The 23,306-nt window shown below is 48.6% G+C and overlaps 1 protein-coding gene across 1 annotated transcript in view; it reads left to right on the top strand.

Annotated features, from left to right (window-relative positions):
- Positions 1–23,306, top strand: part of ZNF704 (zinc finger protein 704) — a 129,060-nt gene that overhangs the window by 20,698 nt on the left and 85,056 nt on the right. The window contains exon 2 of the mRNA XM_080646401.1: positions 17,223–17,464. Within this exon, the coding sequence (XP_080502527.1) occupies positions 17,223–17,464 (242 nt within the window). The remainder of the gene's footprint in view (positions 1–17,222; positions 17,465–23,306) is intronic.

Genomic DNA, 23,306 nt, shown 5'->3' with positions numbered 1-23,306 from the left:
ATTTAGTGGTGTAAAGTAACCCAGATTGACTCTCTTAACTGTTTTTGGAGGTCAGAGGTGCATATGATTCTCTGCGGGCTGAGGTCAAGGTGTAGGCAGGGCTGTGTCCTCTTCCAGCGTCTGGTGGCCACCTGTGTTCCTCGATTTGTAGGCCCTTCCTCTGTCGAGAACACACTTCATCTGCTCTGTTTCCGTCCTTGCATACCTGTCCCCTCTGTGAACTCTCCCTCTGCCTCCCTCTTACACAACACTGGTGATTTAGATCCAGCACCCGTCTGGGTAATTCAGGAGGCTCTCCCTGCCTCAAGGTCCTTAACTTAGTCACATCTGCAGAGTAACCTCTGCCATCTAAGGGGACAGTCCCAGGTCCCAGGGTTACAAAGGAATGAAGAGTTCTGAGCTCACTCTCTGCCACGTGAGGGTACAGCTCTCCATGAACTGGAACCCGGCCCTCACCAGATCCAAATGCTGACCTCGGACTTCCCAGCCTCCAGAACTGGGCAGAATAAATGCTGGTTGTGATGTTCTTGACATCACAGCCCAGCCCTCCCCCAGATAGCTCTGCTTTCTCCCTTTCATGTGCTCCTAGCCCCTCCATGATTCTCCCTAGCAGTGTTTGTTGTGGTTGTGGGATTGTGCTTGTGGGTTTCATTGATCTATTCCCCTTCTCCCTACTGCTCTCAAGCTCCATGGATGCAGGGACCTTATACCCTTTTAGTACACACATACACACACACACGTACATATGTACATATGTGTATGACCTCTTGTGACTACAATACCTAGTAAAATTATTTGTTGAATGAATGATTACTTTTCAAGCAAACACTCTTTTCAAAGGTCTACTAAAACATCTTTATTTCTTGTTATACCAAGGAGAAAGGACAGTGGTGTATGTGTGGGTCGAAATAAAGATTCAAGCTTTAAAATTTGTATCTTTGAAATCTTTTATACCATTTCTTTGGTAAAGTGTTCCATGAAAATGATGTTTAAATAATAAGAGGTGTTTTAGTTGGGAATTGATGTCTTCCCACAGACTTAAACCGCGTGTTGCACGGACACAGAGGTGTTTATATCGTGTCTGTCACTGTCTGCTGTTTTACGGGAAGAATGTACATGTTTCTGGCTGTAAACAACGTATTTGCCTCTTGAAGTTGGAGAATACAGAGTGGTTTTTCATATTATACCTTCTCTTTGTAAAATATCCTCAACGCAGCTAACATATGAGCACAAGATTTCAACTGTTAAAAAACCGCATGTGTGGCTTGACATCCACATACACGTAACCATTTTCTGTGCGGGGTCCTGGGATAAGCACTCTTGGCCGCCAGCCAGGCCACATTGTCAGCCAGGACTGGCTGGCTCCTCCGGAGAATGTGCGTATACAAAGCCGATAAAACTACTTATACAATCTCACCTACAAATTCTGTGTTTAAGCACTAAATTAAGTAGTGCCATTCTAGAATATACAAACTAGTGCATAGTCCTCCTTTACTAAATTAGTGATGTTTACACTAATACAAGGCTCCTGGGTTTTTTCCTTTTTATTGAATTTATCGGGGTGACACTGGTTAACAAACTCATACGTGTTTCAGGTGCACAATTCCACAACACATCGTCTGTACACTGTATTGTGTGTTCACCACCCCAAGCCACGTCTCCTTCCATCACTATTTATTCCCCCTTTACCCAAAGTTTCTATTTTTTAAAATGTATTTTTACTGATGCCAGAGAGGAAGGGAGAAGGAGAAAGAGATAGAAACATCAATGATGAGAGAGAATCATTGATTGGCTGCCTCCTGCACCCCCCACACCAGGGATCCAGCCCACAACCCAGGCACGAGCCCCACCCAGGAATCGAACCGTGACCTCCTGGTTCATCGGTTGACGCTCATCCCTGAGCCATGCCGGCTGGCCTCTATTTGTTTTAAAAAGCTACAGATTGAGTCCACAGGCCCAATATGTAAGGAATATTGGTGGAAAGCCATGTCGTCTACATGGTGTGCGCTGGTCCACAGCTGTAAGTACATACAGCAAGCAGGGCTGCCTGGAGGCTTCCCAGCTGAGGATGGAGCAGGTGGAGGAGAGGTAAGCTCTGCTGGTGTGATCTCTGGCTGAGGCTTGCCCTCTGCCCTGTGAGGGAGACGCGCGCAGCACCCGTGGATTTGAGGGAGATGGCTGGCACCCCAGTTCTGGGATGTGGGGTCCAGCAGGGAGGGTGCCGCTGCAGACATTCCTTCCTCTCGCTGCCCACGGCCCCACTGTGGCTCCTATGTCCTGCAGGTGGTTAGAGCTCAGGAAGTGGGGTGAGTGGGCAGTGGCCCAGACATTGATACCACCCCATTGGGCTCACGTCAGGCAAAAGCTTTTATCATTGTTGTTGTTATTATTATTTTAATCCTCACACAAAATTTTTCCCATTGATTTTTAGAGGGAGTGAAGGGAGAGGGAGAGACAGAGAGACACATCGATTGGTTGCCTCCTGCATGCCCCTGACTAGGGCCGGGAGCCTGCAACTTGAGGTACGTGTCCTTGGCTGGGATCGAACCTCGGACCCTTCAGTCCACAGACCGACGCCCTACCCACTGAGCCAAACCGGCTGGGGCAGGCGAAAGCTTTCAGACAGTGAGCCGGGTTTCACGATCTCATCCTGGTTTTATTGCTGTTTCTGTTTCTGGGATGACCCTTCCCACTCCAGGCACCTCCTTTTCTGCCTCTGGCTGCCGCACGCTTCCCACCAGCGCCTCCCTTTCTGTGAGGGTCCGCTGTGGGCACTAAGCCCGTGTCAGATGGCCACAGCATCTGCCTTCCGTTAACCCTCACCCCGATGTTAACCCTCCCTCCGTGAGGTCTTGCCCGAGAGAAGGGGCCAGGGCTCACTGCCACGTGACCTGCACCAGGCACTGGAGTGGGAGCAGTGTTGCAGACTTGGTACTGGGTGCTCCTTCTACCACCCGTCAGGCCTGCTTCCTGGACGAGGGCCAGCCCTTGGCCGTCACCCCCAACAAGTGACAGAGCTAGGGTTTGATTCCAGTTCTATCTGACTCCTTTTTTTTTTTTTTTTTTTTTTTTTTTTGCTATTTAGTGTTTCATCAGGAATGCTGGCTTGGAAATATAAGCATGCTTGAACCCTGTTGATCGACTTTCTGGCTTCGTTCCTAGGCATTGGGTTTCATATCTGCACCAGGCGGCACCTTCCGGGCACCTTCCAGGCATGTCCCATAGGTAGCTGCCAACTTAAATGATGTTTTCAAAGGTTTAATAGTTATAACTAAGAACAATAGTTTATTACTAATAGTCTTTTTACATGGTCTGTTGAAGTTACAGAATTAATAAATATTCTTCATTCTTGTTTGATTCCCTAATAACGTGTGGATTCTTGGGAGTTAAGGGTGGAAGTGGGTAGAGAAGACCAGACTCTGCTGTGGTATTCCAGGTGAAAGGGCGGTGGCCATAGAAGTGGAGAGACGTTTATAGATGTCAGACATCTGTTGTGGATAGCAGAGAGGAGGCTGCAGAGACTCCCTCCCAACACCTCCACCATCCCTTCCACATCATCTCCTGTGCTGCTGTGGCCAGAATGTCCCGAATCGCTTGCAGTTAGAATCCCGTGTGTGACTTAGGTTCTGCCAAGCTCCTGACCCACGAGGCGGGTGACGGCAGCATGAGTAAGCCAGTGAGGGGCAGCAGTGTGCAGAGCGCGTGCCGGCAAACCCACGCCCACGGTTCTGGCGCTGCCGGCAGCCCTGGGGAAGTCTGGCTTTCAGGACCGGTCGCTGTTCCGAATGGTGGGAGGCGGTGGGAGGTTCCGACTTGAAGTAGAAGAGGGAATAGGTGGGAAGTGGAGACATGTCTTGCTTATAAGTTGACTCTCACGGCAGCAATAGGGGAGCAGGGTCAGAGGTCCAGAAAGGGTCTTTTTTAAGATTAGGATATAGGTGTGTGTCTGATTGCCATTGGGAGGGATGCAGCCGAGAGGAGGACACAGGGTAGGCGGGCGAGGGAGAAATCTGAGACCTGGTGTCAGGTGTTTAACTTCTCTGCCTAATTTGCTTACCTGCACGGTTTGGGTAATAAGATGGTCCTCTTAGGGTCTGGGGGAGGGTTGAAGTGAAATACCGTGTATGAAGAGATTTTCATCGGTGTCTTGTACTTCATAGCCGTCGTTATTACTCCCATGACGGTCCCCGCGGTTGCCTCGGTATACTCGAGAGTACTGTGAATACGGAACAGCCATCACTCCCGTCTCCAGGGTTCACAGACCCCGCCCCCTTCGGCACTTACAGGCTGGCCCCATCGACACCTTATCATCACTTCATACGTTAATTAAGTGACCACTTATCAAGTGCCCATCAGGTGCCTGGGATAGAAACTGAGCAAAATCATTCTCTGCCTCCAAGCAGCTTGTGGGCCACAGAGAAGAGAGAGGGTAAAGCATAAATACTTTATACAGGTGTTAAATTGTGTCAGGGGTCTGGCGGGCACAGGACCGCTAGGAGACAGGTGTTAACACACACACACACACACACACACGTATGTTTATTATGGCTGGCTAAGCAAGCCTGATGCCCACAGGCAGCAAGCAGGATGGAGGGATCCTGAGTGGGTTGAAAGGTCAGGGGCACCTTTTTACCTGAAGGTCTACACTCATCTATCGTGGGCTGACCTGTCTGCTTTCGTCTGAAAGAGTGTGTTGAAGCAGCAGGTTTTTCTTCCTCACATTGCCATCCACTCTCTTATACACCAGTTGGACCTTTATTTTAAGTAATTAAAATTATGATAAGCAGATGAACACACTTATTCTAGTATGTCCTGCTTACTTCCTTGGCTATGCACTAGCTGCGTTTATTAACAGATTTTATTTGGTCATCTGTGCTGCTAGTGGAATTAATTGGCTCCCTGCAAACTAGGATCACAACCCAAGCTAACGTGCAAATTCATTCGTTATCAGGTTTTGTTTTTCATTTCACTTGTTTTTTTCTGCTCAAATGAATGATAAGTTGTATTTTAAATGAAATGTATGTTTAAGGAGGAACCCTTGGCAACCAATATTCTTTTCTACTTAAAATCTGCTTCTTAATCTGCTCTGTGAGCGAAAGGCTGTGAGACTGTGGCGGCTGCTGATGAATTTGAAAATCCCTGGGCGGTCTGTGCTGCAGAGGGACACGAGCTGAGCCTGGTGTCACCAGGGCAGGCCGGCTGCTGTTGTCAAGAGGAACTGGGGGGCCCTGGCCCAGTGGCTCAGTTGGTTGGGGTATCATCCCGTGCACCAAAAGGTTGGGGGTTTGATTCCTGGTCAGGCACATACCTAAGTTACAGGTTCAATCCCTGGTCAGGGTGTGTACAGGAGGCGACCGATTGATGTTTCTCTCTCACATTGATTCTTCTCTCTCCCACACCCTCTCTCTGTAAAATCCATAAAAATTTATGCTCAGATGAGGATTTAAAAAAATTAAAGAAAAAAAAGAGGAACTGGGGCTGGGAAGGTGGGGCAGTGATGGAAACGGGTCCGGGGAGGAGGCTTGTTCAGATGCAGCAGTGTTGACGGTGGCCTGACCAGGTGTCCGCTGTGGATGGCAGTGGTGAGACAGGCCTGGATTCTGGGTATATTCTTGAAGGTCAAGTCCACAGGATTTCCCCAGGGGTTGGATGTGACTGCTCGAGTTAAACTTCAATTTATATAAAACAAATGTGCTAGGTTCAAAATTCTCCATACTGAAGTTAGACCCAATAACACTGGCCCCACACTCACTTTCCCTCTGTTTTTTACGTTTGGCTGGAAGAAATATACAAGAACTCTGCTGAGCTTGAATTGACTATTGGCTTTATAGAAATGGATATTTCCCCTCGGGACTTGTCAGAAAGGCTTTTTAAAAATACCCGAGCACGTGCTCTCACTTGCAGAATGTTAATAGAAGGCTTGGAACCCCGGCCAAGTTGCCTTCCACCGAGGAGCTTTGCAGGCGCTCTCCGAGCTAACTGATGAGTCATCGGCATCAGTCAAACCAGGTCATGCTCTGTCGGATAGTAACTTGTGAAGACATTAATTTAAAACGTGCTGTCATAAACCCAGCCCGAACAGCACTCCTGGCTGAGATGGTGAAGTGGGAAGGTGGGTGGGCATGATGCCCCAGCCCAACACAGGGCTCAACTCCGATGTGCTGTGTTTTATTTGCTGCCCCAACATCACATCGCCAGCTGCTCTGTCCTGGTATAGAGAAGCAATACGCTTGTGGATGGAGTAGGCATCGAAACCCTGGGTTGGTTCCGAGGGCTAAGGGGATGATAGAGTCAAGAGGCCACCGATGGGAAGCAGCAGTGTTCGCAGTGTTTCTACTTCCTGCCTCAGGACTGGGTAGTTGGCCAGCCCACTGGTTTTTTGGGCGCCTAGCATGACATGTGGAGAATTTAATCCGAAGTGAGGAGGAGAGTTCTGTGGACTGTTTCTGGACACAGTTTTATCAATCAATGGAAGAGTCTGATCTTTCTTTGAGCATGACCTTGAGTGGTAATAATTTTAATTAATTAAAAAACCAATAGTTCCTATTATTCATATAACCTTGGCTTCTCTCGTGACAGGTTTTAACATCTGTGGGTCTGATTCCGTTTCCACACTGCAGTTCACACATTAGTCACTGAGTATGGAATTTATGCGCTTTGAAAGCAAGTTTTAAAATAAATGCTAATGTGAGAAAAAGCTATCTGAAGTAGGAAAACTTCTCTTATAAAGTTTGTCTGATATGCCCATGTAGTTTTGAATGGAAGATTCTCTGAGCATTGCCTCCCACAGCTTGTTCTCCAATGGTGGTTGTTGCTGTGGCCTGGATTTCATTCTCTCTTCCAGAATTTCTTGCTGTTCAGAAGCCGCCAAAGGCCAATGTGTTGGCTTTCTGCAGATGATTCCTGGAAGTTCAGTGACTCTCCAGGGCCAACTCCTCAAATCTTAATGGGTTGAGATGAGTGAATACAATTTCCAAGAGTGAGTGTTGACGCATGCTTGCTGGCATCTCACTAGGGCAAATCCGCAGGGAGGGTGTTGGTGTCCTGGGATGCACTTGAGTGTAGGCAGAGGGCGGGATTGGTCAAGTCAGTGGCTGAGGTGGAAGCCACCCTCTCTCCTGGTGCGCCCTTAGGGTCCTCCTGGGGAAACCAGATGGTTTTGAATTGAGAAAAGCTGGTGAGCTCAGTCATAGAAAGTAGCATCCAATTTACAAAGGACACCATTTAGAGAAATTCAGCATTTAAATAGATGCCGTTAACTTCTTGTTTAAAATATTGCAAATTTCCCAAGTATATCATGGTCATAGATATGCTGTTTATCTTCTCCTAGGAAAACAAACGCTGTCCGTTGGAATAAAAATGTTGCGTTTTATGTGTCCGCTAACTCAGTAATTCTTGGATAATTGAACATGAAGCTTTGTTTTCTTGCAGGAAAGGACATGGATGGCAAGTGTGTGTGTGATGTTGACGAAGGCGTCTGTGTTGGGTGGGCAGGAGGTTTCAGGTGAAGCTACTGTGGTTTTTTATGCTGAGGGGAGCCAATAATCCGTGAAAAGTCATAGTGTAAATGGATGTATTGTTTTAAGTAATTCATTTCCCCCTTTAGTAGACACAGAAGTGAAAGCTGGTAGAATAAAAAGTATTAGGTATCAGGTTCTTAAGAAAGTTAATTACATAAAAAATGATGTGTATTTTTCATAATAGAATAATTTCATAGGTTTTGAAATATAAAATTATACACAAACATTATACAAATTACAAACAAAATAGCAAGTAAAATTGGCCTATAATTCTGCTCTCAAGAAAACCATTCTTAACCTTTTGGAAAGTTTTTCCAGATTTTTTTCTCTCTTTATAGATACACATCCCTCCTCTCAGCGATCATGTTACATAGACTCATTTCTATTTCCTTGTTTTCAATTAATGTGTTAAATGTTTTTCCATGTCAATAAATAAAGAACTAAGTCTTTGTTTTGCACCATACATTTTATTGGTGCATATTTAACCCTGAAGTTATTGATGGGTGTTCAGGGAATGTGCATTTTTTTAATATTATAAGAAATCTGGGGTACATGCCCTTTTGTGCATTTTGGTTTATCCCCTTAGATGCTAGCACAAAGGGCTGCAGGACACACTGTGACATTGGCTCCTTTCTCCTGGCCCCGCCTCCCACGGAGGTTTACTCCCAGCAACAGGGGCCCGCCCCCTCCCCTGGCAACCAGCTCAGAGATTAGTCCTATACCTTTTCTGAATCTCATTTTTAAATTGCCTCTTTATTTTCATTTTTACAAATTTGAAAACCTTAGAGAAAGTGAAAATTTCCCATGATTTCATCCCTTAAACACTGTGTGGACATGGGGTCTAATGATGTAAGAAGAGAAAAGGCACCCTCTTGGCCCACTCAGGCCTCTGTTCTCTAAGGGGTGCAGCTCCTTAGCAGTCTACCTTCTCTTCTTTTTTTCTTTTTTTAATCCTCCCCAGAGGATATGCTTTATTGATTTTAGAGAGAGAGGAAGGGGTTGGGGGGAGGGGGAGAGAAACATCAATGTGAGAGAGAAACATCGATCAGCTGCCTCCTGTGCGCACCAGGACTGGGGATTGAACCCGCAACCTGTTTGGTGCACAGGACGACGCCCCAACCAACCGAGCCACCGCGGGCTACCCTGTCTTCTGAGTGCAGTGGAGTCGGGCCTACCATGTCCGCGTTTCTCCTAATAACTCACGGCGGATGTTTTCCTCCCGCAGAGCATGGCTGTGTCCCGACGGCCTTTAGTGGCTCCTGCCTTGTCCATCGGGGCGTTTGCACTGTGCTTCTCCATGAACAGCATGTTGGTGGTTTGATTCAGCACTTCTGCCCTCCAGGAATTTTTCCTACAAAATGTGTGCTTAAGTGCATAAAGGTATAAGCATAAGGAAGTTCACTGTGGCATTATTATTATTTCTTGTTGTTGTTATTCCTCACCCAAGGATATTTTTCCCATTGATTTTTAGAGAGAGTAGAAAAGAGACAGAGAGAGGGGGGGGGGGGACACGGATGGAGGTAGGGAGGCAGGGAGGGAGGGAAGGAAAGAGAGAGAAACATTGATTGGTTGCCTCCCACATGCACCCGGACCAGGGCCGGGGATTGAATCTGCAGCCCAGGTACATGCCCTTGACCAAGAATTGGACCCGAGACCCTGCACTGCGTGGGCTGACGCTCCAACCCCGGAGCCATGCAGGCAGGGCTGTGGCGTTACTTTTAACAGTGAAACATGGGAAGTATCTCTGTGTCTGTCGAGAAGAGATGGCTTTATAAATATGATCTCGTGAAATGTTACAGTCGTCAAAATGGTTCAGTGTAGATCTGCCTCTAACATGAAAAGATGCCCATGACGTACTGTGCAGTGGAAGACACACTGCAGAAAATACATGTCGCGCCATCACACGCGTGTGTAAGCCCCGGCGGCGCAGAGGGCGCCGTGGGTGAGGCAGCCTCGGGGTTCGCGTGAGCCGCGCGGCGCTCCCGGCCGGGGCGGACTGTCCGGCAGGTTCGGGTGCAGTGGGAGGAATGGGCAGCTTTCCCTCTTCCATTTTACACACTTTCTTACTGACATTTTAATAAGTAAACTTTTTTAAAAAAATGAAAAGTACGTCTAAACTCTACAAAAAAAAAACAAAAAACGTTAAAATAAATGTTTCAGTGAGACTGGGAAGTCTCTGAGACTCCCGCTTACCAGCTTATGAGTCTGTGGGAACAACGAAGTAGGAAGTGGCATTTCTTATAGGAGCTAACTGTCTCACTCGCAGTGTGGAGGGAGAGTGAGGCGGTGAGAGGAGGGGAGCCCTGAGGCCGGGAGGAAGGGGGGCCCTGGTCCCAGAGCCCCTTCGGGTGAGCGCCGCGCAGGGAAGATCAGCCTCGTGGGCCAGAAACCTCTGCCTCCACACACAGCACCCCAGTTCCTCCCCAGGAGAGCCTTGGCCGCCCCATGAATTCCGGCTTCCCATTTGCCAGTGTCCACCCCGAAACGGACAGCCAGGATCCAATACTGCCGCCTGCCAGCCTCTGGCCTCGCCGGGGAGGGTACAGTCAGGTGGTCCCTTCCTTGCCCACGAGACATTATTTTAAAACTGGACTGAGATCATCCCTAAGCCCCCGCCTCCTCTTCTCTCCTGTGTTCCTTCGGTACGTGTCAGGCTTGAGCGTGGGACCGCTCTGGCGGTTCCCTTCCGCCTCCTCACATGTCGGGGAAGCCGGGTGTCCATCGTGACGCTCTGACAGGAAGTTCTTCTCGGCCCCCCAAGACCCAGGTGGCCTCGCCAAGGTCGGTCCTTCGGGCAGAGAGCCAGATGCTTCTCTGGGACTGCTTGGGCGGCCAGGCACCAGCCTGCCGTGTCTCCTTCGCCTTCCGAAGCTCTGGGCGGAGACGCAGCCAGACGCCTACTCGGACACCTGTCTCTCCCTCCCCTCGGGTCCTGGGGTGCACTCACAGCTGAGGGCCAGTGAATCGGGGGGCTGAGAGCCTCTGCTCCAGGGGGACGGAGGAGCGCACCTGGGAGAGCCGCAGCCGCTCTGCCGCCACCTGGCGTGGCCCTGGCGGAGTCCGTTTCTTGCCTGTCCTGCTCGCTCCCAGGCACTCCTGCAGAGGCCACAGCCCAGGGACGCCCCTTCCTTAGGGCTGTGTCCCCAGGGACGAGCGTCCTCACTTCCACTTGGCTCGGCGGGCCCTGTGGCTCTCCGTTTGCACGTCCCTGCGTTGATGTCGCTGTCGAGCTCCCCCCATGCTGTGGGGTTTTCCATTCCTCCTGGCTGGCTCTCCTGTGGAGCCCGGCCTCCGTGGCAGCAGCACTCCCAGGTGCCTCGCTGTTCCATGCACCACCGTCAGCTCAGCTCGGCCTAAGGAGCCTCCCCGTTGGCAGCACAGCGGGCGGAGCATCACCTGGCAGTTCCCCATCACCAGGGCCTGTGCACACCCCCCGCCCCCGTCACCAGGGCCTGTGCACACACACACACACACACACACACTCACACACACACACACACCCGTCACCAGGGCCTGTGCACCCTGGGGCCGGAGAAAGGAGATCCCTCTCGGGCAGGGAAGGACCGCGTTCTCTCCGGGTGGGGGAATTCCAAGTGTCCCTGCTCCCGGCGATGGACTGGATGTTGGCCCAGCATTCAGACACCCTCTCCCCTCCCCCCCCCCGCCCTGTTTTTTACTGTAACAACTCGATTGAGATACAACTGATGCACATTACAAGTCACACTGTAAGGTGTGAATTCGGAGTTTTTAGTATATTCACAGAATTGTGCAGCAGCGCCACAATCCAGCCTAGAAGCATTACGTCCCCCACTCTCCCGCTGAAGAATACTTTACTCCTGAGGAGACAGTCAGACTCCCCGTACGTCCTAAGGGCTAGGCAAACCGAAATGTGCTCGATCTTCCTCTGGCTTCACCGACGTTGACCACTTTCCGTAAGTCAGTAACGCAGTGTGGATCGCGAGCGCCTGGCTCCTGCCACGTGCGGATGCTCTCAGGTCCATCCATGCGGCCGCGGGGACCGGGATCTCACTTCTGAACAGCGTCCCCTGTGCAGGCAGCAGAGCTCACGCCCGTGGGGGTGGCTTCCCACTTTCTGCTCTTGGGACAGCGCCATGTGAACAGTCCTCACACGATTCTGTGTGGCCATGTGCTCCCGCTCCCTTGGGGAGTCACCGGGAGGGTACCTGTGCCATCACTGGTGAGACGCTCCCTGTCCCGCATCCTCTGCAGCCACCTCCCAATTCCTCGGGCCATTTCTGAGCCCAACTTCTCAAGATTTTACCTCATGTCCTCTCTCCACTCCCTCTCCTGTGAACTCTCCTTCTACAAAACCTTTTAAATATAATATCGGGTATGAATAGAACATGAAAGACAGCATCAGTGTCTGTGTAAGCTGTAACTATAGTGACACAATGAACGTCCCATGTCCCCACACCTGACAAACCACGGAGCCTAGGGCTCAAGTCTCCATCATCTCTGCCTCGCTCTGCAGTTTTGTTTTCTTTGGTCATTTCTAATGCATTTGACTCCGCTTTTAAACAGGGAGTCTGGGCTGAAGAGTCTTTGAAGCCCGTTGCATTGTGAAAATTCTCTGATTACTGCAGAGACATGGGTTTTTGTTGGGAATGTACTGTAGGAGATTAATAGCCTACATTGTTGAATATTACTGTAATGTATTTTATTATGAAGTCTTGGCTAAGAGCGTGACACACAGTTGTAGCATCACTTCTCCATCCATTGGCTGCAGATGGTTGGGTTTGTCCCTCCGTTTGTGAGCTAACGGCTGAGCTTGCGGCCATGTTCTCCCTGCCCACCTCTCTTTGGACTGATCATTTTACCAGCTCTGTTGGCCCTCAGGGAGGTATGGATGTCAATTACTGCTGCAGATGAATATTAATGACTCCTTAAATATTTAATTAATCTACTTGGCACGTAGGGAGAGATTGTTGGTAACCGTCAGAACCAGGCTCTGCTTTCCTCTTTTATGCCTGGTGCTTAGCATGTTTCCGCTGTGACATCGGTTGGGACTGAGCTGCTCTGGAAGTGAGCCAGCTCCCGCCCTCACGCCGCCTCCAGGCAGGAAACACGGTCCGGAAAGTGATTAGATAAACTACATTGTTGTTGCCCTAGCCCAGTGGTCGGCAAACTCATTCGTCACCAGAGCCAAATATCAACAGGACAACGATTGAAATTTCTTTTGAGAGCCAAATTTTTTAACTTAAACTTCTTCTAATGCCACTTCTTCAAAATAGACTTGCCCAGGCCGTGGTATTTTGTGGAAGAGCCACACTCAAGGGGCCAAAGAGCCGCATGTGGCTCACGAGCCGCAGTTTGCCGACCACTGCCTTAGCCGGTTTGGCTCAGTGGATAGAGAGTCAGCCTGTGGACCCAAGGGTCCCCGGGTTCGATTCCAGTCAAGGGCATGGACCTCATTTGCAGGCTCCTCCCCGGCCCAGGCCATAGTCGGGACTCGTGTTTCTCTCACATCGATATTTGTTCTGTCTTTCCCAGTCTCTTCCACTCTCCCTAAAAATCAATGGAAAATTATCCTCACCTGAGTATTAAAAACGAATAATCATCATCATAATAAATAAACTGCATTGTTATTGAACACTCGTTGCATTATTGGAAGTTTGAAGTATTTTCTTATTCCTCTGTATGTTGTATTGGTGTCATTAAAACAGCTCTTAAAAACACTCATTTTTCTTGGCCTTTTATATTATTAAGGCGCTCTAAGGAACGTGGTCATTTGTTAGTGAGTTGCAAGTGGGCAGGCGTGGCTGACGGCTCTCCTGTGGAGCTGGCTCTGCCTCCGGGAGCACAGGGAGGCCCCCCTGCCTGAATGCAGCTGGCGGGACGGGCCCAGTCCCCGCCACAACGCAGGTCTCCCTGGGTGTGGGTGGCCCTCATCGGCGGGCAGGCCCTGTGACTCCAGCGCACACATACCTCTGAGCTTCCCTGCAGGCTGAGGATTTCTGGCCGTTGATATCATACTTTGCCAAGTCTCCACTTTCGCTGAACATGCATCCTGGTCTCATGTTATTCTGAAAAATTCTTTGTTTGTGGCTTTAGCTTTTAAAGTTCTAAATCTATTTGATCACCTTCTTTGTGCTTTTCCTCCTACCTGAACTGAAGAAGAAACAAACAAGCAGAGCTTCTACGCGAGTGGGTGGGCGAAGATTTACTCACCCCAGAAACTGAGTCCTGAGGGATGCACTGTGGTGTGGACCTGTGACATGTTGTAGAGGCGTGTTTTGAAATCCCTAAGAGTGAGGACCCAGGGTACCGGCTCTCTTCACACACTTAAGACTGGACCAGGTTCGCTCCAAACCTCATCTCCAATCCCCATCACTTCACCCAAACCTTTCTGTGATGTCCGTCTTCTTTCCACTCTTCCCAGATTCTGAAATAGCCGGAGTCAGTTCCCTGCGGTTTCATTTTATATTTGTCTTAAGCATCGTTGTATTTAGTCAACAATAAGGAAAGTTAATATCTTTTTTATTGTCATATTAATGGAGGGATTTCCTGAAGATATTAACTGCTGCAAATAAAGGATAAAATCCAGTTCTTCATGAGCATACGAGTATGGTGAAGACCAGTATTCACGGTCAAAGGTAGCCTTGGTGTTTTTAGTCATCACTGTCTTCTGTGAAACATAATCAGCATGAAATATTTAAGAATTTATTGACTTTGAAAACTTTAGAGGCTTCCGGTCAAGATGGCAGTGTAGGTAAACACAGTACTCGCCACCTCCCACAACCATATCAAAATTTACAACTGAATACAGAACAACCATTATTCAAAACCACCTGAAATCTAGCTGAACGGAAGTCCTACAACTAGGGAATTAGAGAAGAAGCACACAGAGACTAGTAGGAGGGGCAGAGACACGGGGTGGAATTGCAGAACCGGCTGGACTGACACCCACATGCAGTGTTTTTTTAATCGGAAGGGATATCTAGGCTGTGGAGGTCTCCCTGAGGAACCGGGGTCCCTGCCTCACACCAGGCCCCCAACCCAGGTTTCCAGTGCTGGGAAGAGAAGTCCCTGTAACTTTGGGCTGTAAAAACCAGCAGGGATTTTGGCTGAGTGACACAGAGGCTGTGGGAGTCCCAGGCAGTTCTCTTAAAGGGCCTGTGCATGGACTTACTCAGACTCACTCCCTCTGAGCTTGAAAGGAACCTGGGACATCTGGGGAGGAACTAACTTGACTGGAATCAGGGCAAGAGCTGGAGGGGCAGCTTTCTCCAAGACCGAGGCCTGGCAGAGGCCATTGTTCCTTTGCTGAGCCCTCCCTGCCACAGAGCTGACAGGCTGCGCCATATCGGAATCTCCATCAACCTGGCTCATATTTTTATCCCTGCCCTGGTGATTCTCTGAGATCCCACCCCTCCCTGCTTGCAGGCTCATCCAAGCCATTTCCAGTGGCTTTTCCATTCAACTGGCCTCTCTTGTCTCATCCTTTGGACTTTCCTAAAATCTCTCAAACAAGCAACAGCTGGCCTCAGCATGCCCTGTACCTCTTAATAAGTGTCCCCAGGCCTGGCACTAGTTGCAGCTCACTCTGGTTCACAGCTTGGCCTCTCCTGGGCACCACCAAACTCCACACAAATAGCAGCCATTTGCAGATTGCTTTGTAGCTCATGCTGGGTTGCCCTGGGCAGGGCATAGGCATAGGCTGACTTTGTACCTCCCAGGAGGCCCCAGAGCCAGTGCACCTAGTGGACAGCTTCACACCATGCCTGATTACAGCTCTACATATCCATGAGTGACACGCTCAAGGAGAAGACTCAGTGAACACCAAAGCCCCACTGAAGCAAGTCCTGCTCCATAGGAGTGTCTCCTGCACAGCAACTTTCCAGCTGTAATTGCAGCTGGTCCTCACAACCAATTAGCCTGGTGTCAATCCCTCCCAGTGATGCCAACATCAATCAAGGCTCAACTGCAATAGGACTGTGCACACAGCTCACACAGGGGTGCACCTGGAGTGCCCAGCTCAGGTGACTGGGGAGGCTGAGCCACTGGGCCCTACAGGACACCTATTACTCATGGCCACTCTACCAAGTCTGGGAGACATAGCAGTTCTACCTAATACATAGAAACAAATATGGGGAAGTAGCCAAAATGCGAAGACAAAGAAACATGTCACAAATGAAAGAACAGAAAAAGAACTAAGTGAAATGGAAGCAAGAAAATTACCAGATACAGAGTTCAAAACAGTGGTTATAAGGCTGCTCAAGGAACTTAGTGAGAACTTCAAGGAACTTAGAATTTCAACGAAATTCATGAGAACATCAACAGCATAAAAAAGAACCAGTCAGAAATTAAGCATACACTAACTGAAATAAAGAATAATTTACAGGGCATCAACAATAGAGTAGAAGATGCTGAGAATGAAATATAAGGAAGCAAAAAACACCCAATCAGAAGAGCAAAAAGAAAAAAGAATAAAAATATATGAAGGTAGTGTAAGGAGCATCTGGGGCAGTTTCAAGTAACAACATTCACATCATGGGGGTACCAAAAGGAGAAGAGAGGGAACAAGATATTGAAAATCTATTTGAAAAAATAATGACTGAAAACTTCCCATACGTGGTGAAAGAAATATACATACAAGCCCAGGAAGCACAGAGAGTCCCAAACAAGAGGAACCCAAAGAAGCCCACACCAACACACATCATAATTAAAATGCCAAGGGTTAAAGACAAAGAGAGAATCTTAAAAGCAGGAAGAGAAAAGCAGTTAGTTACCTACAAGGGAGCACCCATATGACTATCAGCTGATTTCTCAACAGAAACTTTAAAGGCCAGATAGGAGTGGCAAGAAATATTCAAAGTGATGAAAAGCAAGAACCTACAACCAAGATTAGCAAAGCTATCATTTAGAATTGAAAGTCAGATAAAGAGCTTCACATACAAGAAAAAGCTAAAGGAGTTCATCACCACCAAACCAGTATTACATGAAATGTTAAAGAGTATTGAAGAAGAAGGAGAAGGGGAAGGTGAAGAAAGAAAGAAAAGATTAAAAATATGAACAATAGAATGGCAATAAATATGTACCTATCAACAATTGAATCTAAAAATCAAAATAAATGAACAAGAATCTAATGAACAACATAAACTGATGAATAAAGTAGAACCAGAGGCATGGAAACAGGCAACAGACTGACCAATCTCAGAGGGAAGGAGGGTGGGGGTGGGAAGAGATTAACCAAAGAACCTATATGCATGTACGCATTACCTGTGGACACCGACAATATGGTGATGAAGGCCTGGGGCGGGGCAGGAACCAGGTGGAGGGGCAAAGAAGAGGTATATCTATAATACTCTAACAATAAAGGCTTAAAATAAATAAAGGAATCTATTGATTTAATTGAGTTTTCTCAGTTTTAGAAAGCAATGACGTTTTAAATTTTTGGATTTTGTTTACAAGACTTATGCTTTCAAGCCTCCGAAGTTTCTGTTCTCCCAAAAGGCTTCTCTTGTGTTTTGTGCTTTTCTCTGCAGAGGACAGAAGACGCATTAATCCTATGTTACTCTGTGGTGTCAGGTATTTTATTTGTATGTTGCATTTTTCCCATTTAAACTGTACAACCTTCAAGCTGACCGGGAGGGTAGTGTCTGTGGTCTCCCCTGGCGGCCCCTGCACATGGTCCTGCAGAACTCCCAGGTGTGTGAGTGAGAATTTGTGTTCATTTCACAGGTGGGGAGCATTAAGCGGGACATGACCTTCACGTTTCACCCGGAGGACCTAAAACGGGACTCGAGTAAAAAACTGTCTCATCAGCCCTGGTTCCCCTTGGCCATGGAGGAGGACATGAAAACCGCCGACACCAGGCCAGCCACCCGAGCCCCGGACCATGACAGGGAAAACGCCCGCTCTGTCTGTCTCCTTGAGCAGAAGCGAAAAGTGGTCTCCTCCAGCATCGACGTTCCCCCGGCAAGGTAAGGCCCGCGGGAGCTCGGTGTGACGTAGAGAAACCTAGGAAAGGTTTTCTCCAAGAACTTGGTTCTGGTGCTTGTGTGAAACAGAGCTTTTCAGAACCGAGCCTGAGGCCGCGGTAGCTGGAACTCCTGTCATGCTAGAAAAGAAAATATTAGATATTTTGGCGAATGAATAGTAAAGAGAAAAAAGGGGGGGAGGGGCATTGAAGACATGGGCTGTAGACTGAGCATAGCTTAACAGCAAGGACGCTGTCTCGGGCCCACTGCGGGCCAGGTCTGCCCCTGGCCTTTTGTGTGTGGCCTTTGAAGAAAGGGTGGTTTTATGTTTTCTAAAGGGTTGAAAAAATGAAGCATATGTGACATAAATCAGAGGTGGCCCGCAAAGCTAACATATTTATGTGTGACTCGTTACAAAAGAGGTTTGCCGTGGTTTATATCAGGGTAATCCTTTAAACTCGGATCTACCTTGGAACTGGGCCGGAGGTTTGATCTGAAATACCAAAAGCTTTTGCCACATTATGATTTTACTTACGCCACATCGGTGCCTTTGGACCAACATTATGGCAGGATGGCAATGGCACAGACAGGAATTCACGCCAAGACCTTTTTGCTTATTTTCCTGCTTATCGTTTATCTCATCTAGATGTGGGGGGCATCAAAAAGTTGACGTGTCTATCATAGCAAGGTATTGTAATTCCGGTTTACAAATGAGTAAATGACTCAGAAGTGCGAGGTGACCATGTAACCAGAGGCCCACGGCTTGGGTACGTTTGTAGCCCCCGGTGAGTTTTCTGTCCTGTTGCCGTCATTCGTGTTACGGAAGAGCCTTCATTTGTTGCCGTTTACACACCGTGATGCCTGAGAACACATGGGTATTTTCAGTATCACTTGCTCTCCAACCTCCAAAAGAAAATAACTCAAACGTTAGGCAAACCTTAGGAGACAATCTGTTCCTTGGAGCATGGTGTTTGTTATTCTCTTTTGCCAGATATTGGGGGGTTTTTTTGTGTGTTTTTTTAAGTACTGATACTTAAATTGGTTGAATTTCACCCAAGTAGCAATTACAGTTGGTTATGCAAAGTAGTGACTGTCTTCTAATTATAACTCTGAGGCTAAAGAAATTCCTAGCAAACTAGTAGCAATGGGATAAAGAACATTTGGCCCCAGGGACCCCCAGACCTAACAGCCGTTCGTTAGAAGACGCCAGGTTGTTGTTGGTTTGCTGTTGGAAAGAAGAAAAATGCAACGCACGGCGCTGTTCGTTTGCAGGGTTTAAAAATACAGTGATGTCATATTTATCACTCGCTGGATAAAGAGATCATGTTTGTCTTATGGGATCCTTCTGGGAATTGTATAGTCTGAATTTCAGAAACTCTCAACTTCGCGTTCGAAATTAGAAAATTACCTGAGCTGCCAGCAATATCCTGTATGCACAGTGGAGAATTGTGACTCCACGTGTTCAGTGGTGTTATCTACACTTTTTCCTTGGTCTGTATATACTGTGCACCTATAGACAGTTTTGGAATTGAATGAGAGATTAGGCAAGATGGGGGTCATTGCTTCTGAATCTCCGGAAGCCCAGCCGTTCCCCGAGCAAATGTTTAGCTGCATGAACAAGGCCCGGGGCTGCACTCTGTAACCAGCGCGAAGCTGCGGCAGGAGGGGGCGTAAAAAGGTCGCTCTAAGCTTGTCTCAGTCAACATTAAAAAGGTGTGCACTGGGAGAGAGTAGTACGGTGGAGAAGACTGATGCTGTGCAATCTGTGGAGTCCTGTTAGCAACCGAAGCCCTCCATGAAGCAGCCGCCCTGGCACCTTTCCTGGGAAACCTCCGTCCACTTCTGTCCTTTCCCATCACGTTAGTGATTCAGGTCACCGAGTAACTGTTGTGCCTGCCTCCTGGCTGCAGGCGGTCTTTGTGACGCAGCCGCCAAGCGATCTTCCCAAAGCACAGGCACAGGCGGCGGACGGAAGGATGGAGGCAGGGGAGTGCTGGGACCAGTGTAGTGGACATTACGGCCTAATGGAGCACACTGTGCCACCAGCACCCTCCCAAGTCCTCCAGCCAGGCATTTACCGTCTAAGTCAACACATAAGCCACGGGTATTCTTACGATGCCTTCCGTCACCTGGGAGACCAGAGCTACATGAAAGACTTGGGAGCTGAAACCAGTTTAAAAAAGACAACCAGAGCTACATGAAAGACTTGGGAGCTGAAACCAGTTTAAAAAAGACAACGTCTTCGCGCCCTTCCTACGCTGCGGCAACGTTTCATCGAATGGGGTGGAATGGTGGGGTTCCTGGCTGTTGTTTTTAAAAATAGCTCTTCCTTCCAGCCACGTGCCTGTGGGTGAATTTCTGTGATTTAAATGCACATATACTGTAACCCACTTTCCTAATGCCCTACAGAAACATGGGGGAAGTTAGCAAGCTAAGACAGGGAGCCCTCTGAGCCCCCAGGCCTCTCTCCTGTGCTGCTGCTGCCACCAGGGGCCGATGCTGTCGTAATTGCACCTTAGGACACAAATTTGGCTCAGGGTACAGATATGTGTGTGTGTGTGTGTGTGTGTGTGTGTGTGTTTTAAAGAAAACTCTCCATACTTACTTTGTTGACTTGTTGTCATTCAAGATTCATCAATTTCTAATTATTGTGTTTTATATCCTTTTATTATAAGCACAACATCATGTCAAATTAGAATGTGTCACCTTTCAGAATTGTATTGTAAACTTAGAATTTGGGTCATTAATATGAATTTTTTAAATAATAATTTAAGGCACTGCCATTTTCAAGGGATATGCTCCCTGGACCAGTTGGGTAGTTATGAAGTGAAATGCTAAACATGTGACATTCCCACATTTGCAGGGATCACCTGCAGAGTCCTGGGGCCGTTCATAAATGCTCTTTCATGTGAATCCTTTCGGGCAGCAAACTAGACAATGTTTAACCACTGAGACCTCAGGGAGACCGGCCGTACTGCTGTGTTAGATGGACCTCAGCTCCGTGCCAGAGGCTACATACGTGGGAATGTTCCAGAATGTTCCGGAGAGCTGTCATTCGATGTCTGTGGCACCGTGCTGTAGGTCACCTCTCAGAATGGGTTTGCATTTACATTTGATTCAACATCTTTTTTCCTCCCTGTACCTGTTCATAATTTAAACCATCAATCAGGTGTGGGAATAATGGGACTGCAGTGCCTCCCACCACCCACCTCCCTCTGCCAGTACGGAGCTGGGTCCTGTTTTTATTACAGAAAGGCAAACAACCATTAAAGGCAGATAAATAATTCAAAGATGTTGATCGCTTGTTTATTTTAAAAGAATAATATTTGAGCAGCACTGTCCAATAGAAATTTAATGTGAGCTCTATGTGTCAGTTTTAAATCTCTAACAGCTACATTAAAAGCAGGAAAAAGTGCTGGCTGGGGTGGCTCAGTTGTCTGGGCATCGTCCCAGGCACTGAGAGGTCACTGGTTCGATTCCTGATCAAGGTACATGCCCAGGGTTCAGGCTCTATCCACACTAGGGGGTGTGCAGGAGGCAGCCAATCAATGGGTCTCTTCTTTTATTGGTGTTTCTCTCTTTCTCTCTCTCCCTTGCTCCCTCTCTCTCAAATCAATAAAAACACATTTTTAAAAAACAGGGAAAAGAAATAGGTGAAAATAATTAGGGTAAAACTACATTATTTTACCTAATACATCCACACACCGTTGTTTTCTATGATCAGTATAAAAGGGATTAGTGAGACACTTTGCATGCTCTTCCACGTGCCAGGCCCTCGAAGTTGTGTACATTTTACTGCTATGGCTCATCTCAGCTCTAACGGGCGCTTCACGAGCTGGAGAGCCACGTGTGGCGAGTGGCCACTGTGTTGGGCAGTGCCGCTCGGGGAACGCACCAGCTCATGGCGCATTTCAGCGCAACTTGTCACTTATCCCTAAGACAGCGCTTGGGGTTCTTGTCCTACCCAGACGGGTCGGCGTGGAGCAGGCGCTCTCTGCGGCCCAGGTCCCTGTGAGGAGAGCCGTGTCCGCGTCTGGCTCAGGAGGCATTCCATGGGGAAAACTCAGCAGCAGCATTCCACTGTGCCCCCTAGAGAATGACTCCCAGCTGTGCGTAACTATGTTTTGTGCGATTATAGTTCTTAAAATGTTTAAGTCCCACCTAAGTCCAAGGCAGGTTAAATGATAGCGTCCAAGTTCTAGTTCTTTAAAAGCATAAAAGCAGCTTCCCCCGGGGGGCAAGCGCCTGTTTCCTGGTCCCCGGATGCTGTGACTCCCCCAGCGGGCAGCAGGAGCATGGTCCATGCCAGCGGGCGGCGCTTGGCTGGGCCCCCACTCTGCATGCATTTGCGTATGCGTCTTTACATAGGAATAGCTGACCAATGCATGCCGCATGCACGCTTGGAAATGTGTCAGTTTTTTTTAAAGACTCCTAAGTAGGAAAGGTTTACTTTGTTACTTTATTATTAGCTTAAAATGTTACTGATTCTTTTAAACTCGAACTCCTGTTTTCTTCCCTTCTGTGACGAGAGTTCTGGTAGGTGGGGAAGAGGTGAGGGTTAAGGCTTCACTTGGGAATTTGATTTTTATGTTAGGTTATAGAGAGCTAGTCAGTGATGCCTTCGAAAAACATTTCAGATCACTTCGGGAATACAGTTTTAAGCAAGAGGAGAATTCTTGAAGAGTGTGTTTTAATATCGTGGGCTCATGAAGTCCCAAATGTATAAGCTAGAGGAAAGGACCGTCCCTAAAGCAGCGGTCACCAGTGGGTGGTCCGCGGACCGCTGCTGGTCCGTGAGGTCCGAAAGGTTGGCAACCGCTGCCCTAAAGGCGAGAGACTGGGACTCTTCCACTGCGCTGGCCGCACACCCTGGACACAGAAACCTCCATTTGTCATGTTTTTACAGATGCTTCAGGCACTTGGACCGGTTGAGCTCTTCTGTCCCGTCCAGCAGGGACACCAAGAAACATCAGGCTTCGTCATCAAACACGGCCTGGTCTCAGGGGTCAGCACCCACCTTCAAGTCGGGCCTCCCAGTTAAACCAAACATCCAGTTCAACTCTGAAGCAATTTGTGATTTGATTTAATACTTCAGCCTAATGCATTATTATAATTACTAGAGGCCCTGTGCACAAAATTCATGCACGGGGGAGGGGGGTGTCCCTCAGCCCAGCCTGCACCCTCTCCAATCTGGGACCCCTCAAGGGATGTCTGACTGCCCATTTAGGCCCGATCGGGCCTAAACGGGCAGTCGGACATCCCTCTCACAATCCAGGACTGCTGGCTCCCAACTGCTCACCTGCCTGCCTTCCTGATTGCCCCTAACCGCTTCTGCCTGCCAGCCTGATCACCCCCTAACCACTCCCCTGCCAGCCTGATTGATGCCTAACTGCTCCCCTGCCAGCCTGTTTGCCCCCAACTGCCCTCCCCTGCAGGCCTGGTCACCCAAACTGCCCTCCCCTGAAGGCCTGGTCCCCCCCAACTGCTCTCCCCTGCAGGCCTGGGTCCCTCCCAACTGTCTTTCCCTGCAGGCCTGGTTGCCCCCAACTTCCCTCCTCTGCCGGCCTGGTCACCCCTAACTGCCCTCCCCTGCAGGCCTGGTCCCCCCCAGCTGCTCTCCCCTGCAGGCCTGGGTCCCCCCCAACTGCCCTCCCCTGCAGGCCTGGTCACCCCTAACTGCCCTCCCCTGAAGGCCTGGTCCCCCCCAATTGCTCTCCCCTGCAGGCCTGGGTCCCTCCCAACTGCCTTTCCCTGCAAGCCTGGTCGCTCCCAACCTCCTCTGCCGGCTTGATCACCCCTAACTTCCCTCCCCTGCAGGCTTGATCGCCCCCAACTGCCCTCCCTT

Source organism: Plecotus auritus (genome assembly GCF_963455305.1).
Source record: "Plecotus auritus genome assembly, chromosome: 11".
Taxonomy (NCBI): Eukaryota; Metazoa; Chordata; class Mammalia; order Chiroptera; family Vespertilionidae; genus Plecotus; species Plecotus auritus.
The sequence above is the reverse complement of the archived record's forward strand: the minus strand, read 5'-3'. Positions and strand labels throughout refer to the sequence as shown.